Raw genomic sequence first — 6,375 nt, 5'->3', positions numbered from 1 at the left:
ATATATAATACAAGGACTAGTACACCACACACTATGGCTGCACATCAAAAGAACACACACTCACTGTGTGTCGCCGTGTCGCACTAGTAGTTTGCGACGATTTGCTTCGTCTAAAACAACGATAAACTCAATGATTTGTTTCTTAGATTTTCAGCAAACTACATTTAACGAATAGCTAACGAATAGATTACTGAATGGTGACTAAACTAAAACCAATTACTAAAAATACATGCCATACATTATATACTCGATATATATAAGGGGCCTCGCAGTTTCGTAGCATGTAAGGAATAGTTTATTTGTGAGACTAGTGGGGTTTTGTGGAAACTAACCGCTCCACCTTTTGAAATTCTTCTTCTTCCTGGTTTTTTCCGTGTGGTTGCTTTGCTTTGCTTAGCACAGGCACAGCGCAGCACATGAGGAGAAGAAGAGGGAGAAGAGTAATTATTTACTAATTAACAAAGAAGAGAAGACTTCTTCCTTCCTCGTCGTCTCCAGCCCATTCCAATTCTTGATTCCATCGCCCCACCATCCACCACTCCCCGAATCCTTCCAACCTCCTCGTCGTCCAGTCCACCACCTCCACGCGCAATGGCCAGCGGCTAGGCGGCACCAACCAGAAATCACAAGGATTCGTTTCATCCGGCAGCGCAGCTCTAGAGCCTCCATGGGCAGCTACGCGTACAAGTACTGCATGTGCTTCACGCGCAAGTTCCGATCCCCGGACGCCCAGCCGCCGCCGGACGTCCGCGCCGCCCACCTCTCCTTCGCCTCTGACGCCCATGCCCTCCGCCGCTTCGTCGCCGGCGTCCAGGGCGAGTCCCCCGCCGACGTCGACCGCATCCTCGCCATGCTCTCCGGGGGCCACAGCCATGGAATCGCCCGCCTCGTCACAAGGTCGCCGGCGGCATCCACGCCCACGCTCGAAGACTTCTTGGCCTTCCTCTTCTCCCCCGACCTCAACCCACCCATCGCGCACCAGGTTGTTGTTAATCGAATGCATCATTCTACTAGTACTGAAGCTAATTTCTCTGCTGGTGGCCGACTTATTCACTGCTCAATGCGTCACGTAGCTGTGGCTTGTTCCACAAAGACTCCACTACTACCTGTCTGTCTGTCTCAGCCAAAGGAATTGGGAGCCCTTTCTCTCCGTCTCTGTCAACTCTGTTACCTGCTGCCATTCTGTCGGGATGGGGACATAAACATCGCAGCTACCAATTAGATAGCTGAGTGCTAGTACACATCGATATCGATGTATAGAGACAGACATGTTTTCACCAAACACAGGAAATCACCTTTCTTATTGCTCTTAACTCTAGGTGGCTTCATGTGCCTTTAGATTGCTTACTATCCATTGCTCCCTGCCATCTCGAACTGAAAGCTCCAGACAAAACACAAAACACGGACTTCATTATAGCAAATTGTTTTTGTTTCGTCTTACTAAACTTCGCCTGTTCTCTCATCGTTTTTAACTCTTTGCCCAGGTTCACCAGGACATGTCAGCGCCGTTCTCTCACTATTTCGTGTTCACCGGGCATAATTCCTACCTCACTGGGAACCAGCTCAATAGTGACTCCAGTGACGTCCCAATTGTAAAGGCGTTGCAGGGAGGTGTTAGAGTCATTGAACTCGATATGTGGCCCAATCCTTCAAAGGACAATGTCGATATTCTTCATGGAGGGTACGAATGCTGTTTTTCTTTGAAACATTTTCACTTTTTTTATAGCGCACGGATATATTTGCGTATGAAAGCAACTGCATGTGTGAGAGGAATGCCTCAGAATTTTGCTTAGCTTATTGCTTTATGTACCATGCATCACCTTTCTTTTCTAAGGAAATCACCCTCTCACTTCACAAAATGTTTCCCTGACTTATTTTTCTTCGCATTTGAAAGGACATTGACTGCCCCAGTGGAAATGATCAAATGTTTGAAGTCCATCAAAGAATACGCCTTCTGTGCCTCAAATTATCCTCTTGTTATTACTCTTGAGGATCACCTCACACCAGATCTCCAAGCTAAAGTTGCTACGGTATAGTCTACTTACCACATCACCTCATTGCAGATATCATGTTTGAAACCTTGATTCTAACTTCAGGCTGTTTTATAGATGCTCACTGAAACATTTGGAGATCTTCTTTTCGTCCCTAATCCAGACCCGATGAAAGAGTTTCCTTCTCCAGCATCTCTAATGAAGAGAATAATCATATCAACCAAACCTCCACAAGAATATAAGGAGTTTCTCAAAGCTGAGAATAATCGCAGTGGCAGCGGAAACATAGCTGAGTTGCCAGACCAAGGAAGCCTGAGAAGAATAGATTCAAATGCCGATGAATCTGATGGAAAGGTCTGCAATATCACTGCCTTGTCAAGACCACACCCATGATTTAACAAAAATGAATGAAGTAAACCTTTTGTCATAAACAGGATGAACTGGATGAGCAAGACGAGGAAGACTCCGACTCCGACGATCCCAAATTTCAGCAGGATACAGCCTGTGAGTATAGGAAACTCATCACCATCCAAGCTGGCAAACCAAAAGGCCATTTGCGGGATGCGCTAAAAGTGGATCCAGATAAAGTCAGGCGGCTTTCTTTGAGCGAGACACAGTTAGCTAAAGCGACAATCTCTCATGGTGCTGAAGTCATAAGGTAATTTGTGTGCGCAAGAACACTAGAAGATTTTATGCTGAACTGGTATACAGTTCTGTGGACTTCGTGAACTCAATATTTTGCTTATGCTCTTAAATCATACTCCTCTGTTTAGACCATAGGAGTTCAACAGTTTTAGATTGTAGTCTTTACATTATGTAATTGATTCGAAAAAAACGGAAAAATAAACTGCCAGTGCGGCCAGGGTTACAGGGCACATATGATGATTCGATAAACGTCCAAATTTGCCTAGTGTCCTGCAAAAGATAACCAACACAAAATGATAAAAACACAAAATCACCTATCTGCATTAATCGAACCATCTAAGTTCTTGCTGAATCATCTAAGTTCTATTTAGGTTCACACAGAAGAATATACTCCGTGTGTATCCAAAGGGCACGAGGGTTAATTCTTCAAACTACGATCCAATGAACGCCTGGACCCATGGTGCGCAGATGGTTGCATTCAACATGCAGGTGAGGTTTCAGTTGTTAGCTGCCATGAGCCTCTGATTCCCACTTCCTTGTCGCAGTTTTATACTTACTTGCCTAATGTTAGGATGTGTGAGACAGAGCAGTAAGGCATGCTTTTTTTTTCATTTTCCAGGGCCATGATAAAGCGCTCCGGTTGATGCAAGGGTTTTTCAGAGCCAATGGGGGCTGTGGTTATGTTAAAAAGCCTGACTTCTTGCTAAGAACAGGCCCAAATGGGGAAGTATTTGACCCCAAGGCTAGTTTGCCAGTGAAGAAAACCCTCAAGGTAGGTGTATGTGTGTTTCCAAGACTTGACAACAGCGCACATTGAGTTTTTGTTCAAAGTATCAGTCAAGTAATTTGCTAGATGCACAAGCAGGTGAAAGTATATATGGGAGACGGGTGGCGCATGGACTTCAGTAAAACTCATTTCGATGCCTTTTCGCCTCCAGATTTCTATACTAGGGTAAGGCAACAAAGCATGTGTTGATCTAACGGACCAGAAGACTCACTTTACACCTAAGGACTGTTTGCACAACAGTCGTGCAATAGACAAGGTAAAATTACAGTGATGTGATCTCGTGCAGGTAGGGATCGCAGGTGTGAAGGCAGACAGTGTGATGAAGAAGACAAGGGTGATTGAGGACCAGTGGGTGCCGATGTGGGATGAGGAGTTCACGTTCCTTCTGACGGTTCCGGAGCTGGCCCTCCTGAGGGTAGAGGTCCAGGAGTACGACATGTCGGAGAAGCACGACTTCGGGGGGCAGACAGTGTTGCCGGTATGGGAGCTGAAGCAGGGCATCCGTGCTGTGCCCCTGCACGATCGCAAGGGTGTCAGGTACAAGTCCGTCAGGCTCCTCATGCGATTTGATTTTGTGTAGCCGAGCCGAGCCGCCATTCAGATTCAGCTTCTTCTTTTTTTCCCTTCTTGTGTGAATTGAATGTATTACTCCCTTCCTTCCATCTTCAACGTATATGTGTATGTATGTACTTATTTTTGTCGGAATAAAAGTTGTATGGAATGGAATGGAAGGAAGGAGTAGAACTGTCTTCAAACTCCAGCTTCTAGATCTGTACGGGTGATTCAGTTTTACTTGCTGGCACATTGTTTGTCTGTTTACTTTACTGGAGATAGATTTGTACATGAGCTTGATTATTCTTCATTTAGCTACTGGCTAAGAGATAGATTAGCCAATGTGTTTGAAAGCCTTTATCATGGCTATATGAATAATATAAGGAGGACACGTCTTTTTGTATCTCCTTGGGTTTGTATTGGCTAAGAGATAGATTAGCCAATATGTTTGAATGCTCAGAGCTTTAGGACCCTAGTGCCCATGATCAATGTCGAGAGGCCCTCGTCACCGTTAGGCCCTCCAATGAACCCTTGGAGCCAGGGGTGGATCCGGGATTGGATCAAATGAAGGACTATAAGTTAAAGCATGTTTGGCGGAGCCACCAGCAGCTATCTTGGGGGTGAGTGCCACGACGACGTCCTCGCAGGACTGATGTACTAGAGTGCTACAGAAGGTCTGCCATGGTGCTGCTTGCAACAGGGGCGAAGCCAGGATCCAAAAATAGAGGGGGCCAAATTAGATTAAGAGGGGCTGTTAGAAGCATTTTTTTTGCACTATTTACATGAGAATTAGCTAAAAACTAACACGTCCTATAGAATTAGGGGAGCATTAGGGGGGACATTGCTCCCATACCCCCTGTCGTCGCCCCTGGCTTGCAGCCTGTCCCTTGCGTTGGTACATGCGCGCTGCTAACTATTAGATGTGCATTGGCCGTGCGCGCTAGCTCATGACTGCGTCCTGTGTGGTGGCGTGGATTTGCACTGCTGAAGCATGGACGGGGTCCAGTGTGGATGCGCGCGCTACCACCTAGCATGCTGGTGGCACTGATGGAGGCTAAATACATGTGCTGAATGACACGATCAGAAAGAAGGTTGTGGTCTATCTTAGTTAACCTTTATAGGATGTATTTATGTTATAATATACTCCCACGTTCCAAAATAGTTGTCCTTTTAGCTCTTGGTTTTTATGTCTATATTTAAATAGATGATTAAGTATCCCTTAAATCCAGGTGTGACAATAATATGACTAAGTATGATGAGATCATCGATGGCCTAAAAATCGCCATCACCCTTGAGGTTTGGCAACTGTTAGACAAAGGTAGCTTTTAGCTGGTGATTAACTAGATTTGTATGCTTTGCCCATGTAACAACACAGCTGAACCTATGCCATCAAAGTCAAGCAGTTGGAGCTTTTGTTCAATGTCGTGCACTACATTCATATACCGAGGACCTAAAACATGAGAGTCAATAAGCTCTCCATAATTGCTTCAACTTATACACCTCTACCTATGGGGAGGCCACCTAGCATGAGAGAGCTGGTAGCCTTGAAAATATTGGAAAGAAATGCCCCACCCATCGGTGATGATGGCCCAATCCCTAGGGTCATGGACTTAGCTGAGAATGCTTAGGTAGACCCTAATACATGGATCTCTATGATTTAAGGCTACTTGAATGACAATTACCGCCCCGATGATGACACCACTATGGAGAGTATCTCTTGCTATGCTAATAGGTGCTTATTGATGGATGGGGACCTCTACTGACACGACTTCAATGGGATCCTCTTAATAGGTGCTTATTGATGGATGGGGACCTCTACTTGATCCGATGCCCGCTAGTTTAAGGAAAGATGTCTATCAGATACTGGACTGAGGATGCATAGACCTGGTCTGGTGGTGCACCGGACCGGTTCGATGCGCTCGCAGAAAGGGAAGTTTCTGAGCTTCCATATGAAGATTACAACGGTTTCTAGGCCCCTTAGGGCTATAAAAGGGACCCTAGGCACCTCATACCAGTATTAATCATCTCAAAAGGACATCAACACTCCGAACCTATACGACCACACATTTCAGTGTTTTTAGTGAGATCCGAGCTAGAACATTATTTTTCTAGCTAGTTTTTCTCACAAGAATCTCAAATTTACTTTAATCGTGAGGAGCTATACTTAAAGTCATGAGTTTTCTTTTTCTACTAGGTCCGTGCCCGTGCGTTGCTACGGGAGTAAAAAAATTGTGTGAAACATAGATACGGAACGACAAACATCACTATGACATACAAAATCCGTGTGGCAAACATTATCAATATCACTTGAAATTATTTCTAAAGAGTCATGTTGGCCTAAAACACAAGCAACACAAATTGCCTCAAACAACATAGAGCAGGTACACCAACTTGTGCTGC

The 6,375-nt window shown here is 45.1% G+C and overlaps 1 protein-coding gene across 1 annotated transcript; it reads left to right on the top strand.

Annotated features, from left to right (window-relative positions):
* Positions 1-501: 501 nt before the first annotated feature.
* Positions 502-4,375, top strand: LOC542162 (phospholipase C). Its single transcript, NM_001111784.2, has 9 exons — positions 502-982; positions 1,485-1,681; positions 1,895-2,030; positions 2,109-2,345; positions 2,426-2,649; positions 3,008-3,125; positions 3,256-3,408; positions 3,502-3,588; positions 3,710-4,375. Exons 1-9 carry the CDS (start codon positions 668-670, stop codon positions 4,001-4,003), a joined length of 1,761 nt encoding a protein of 586 aa, NP_001105254.2. The 5' UTR covers positions 502-667; the 3' UTR covers positions 4,004-4,375.
* The last annotated feature ends 2,000 nt before the right edge of the window (positions 4,376-6,375 follow it).

Source organism: Zea mays, chromosome 5, assembly GCF_902167145.1.
Source record: "Zea mays cultivar B73 chromosome 5, Zm-B73-REFERENCE-NAM-5.0, whole genome shotgun sequence".
Taxonomy (NCBI): Eukaryota; Viridiplantae; Streptophyta; class Magnoliopsida; order Poales; family Poaceae; genus Zea; species Zea mays.
The sequence above is the reverse complement of the archived record's forward strand: the minus strand, read 5'-3'. Positions and strand labels throughout refer to the sequence as shown.

What these genes read in the sequence shown, in the direction of transcription:
- LOC542162 (NM_001111784.2), top strand. Translation starts at nt 668, where the DNA reads ATGGGCAGCTACGCGTACAAGTACTGCATGTGCTTCACGCGCAAGTTC. An exon ending in TCCAAGCTAAAGTTGCTACG is followed by an intron (nt 2,031 to 2,108) that starts GTATAGTCTACT and finishes GCTGTTTTATAG; the next exon opens with ATGCTCACTGAAACATTTGG. An exon ending in CAGTGAAGAAAACCCTCAAG is followed by an intron (nt 3,409 to 3,501) that starts GTAGGTGTATGT and finishes ATGCACAAGCAG; the next exon opens with GTGAAAGTATATATGGGAGA.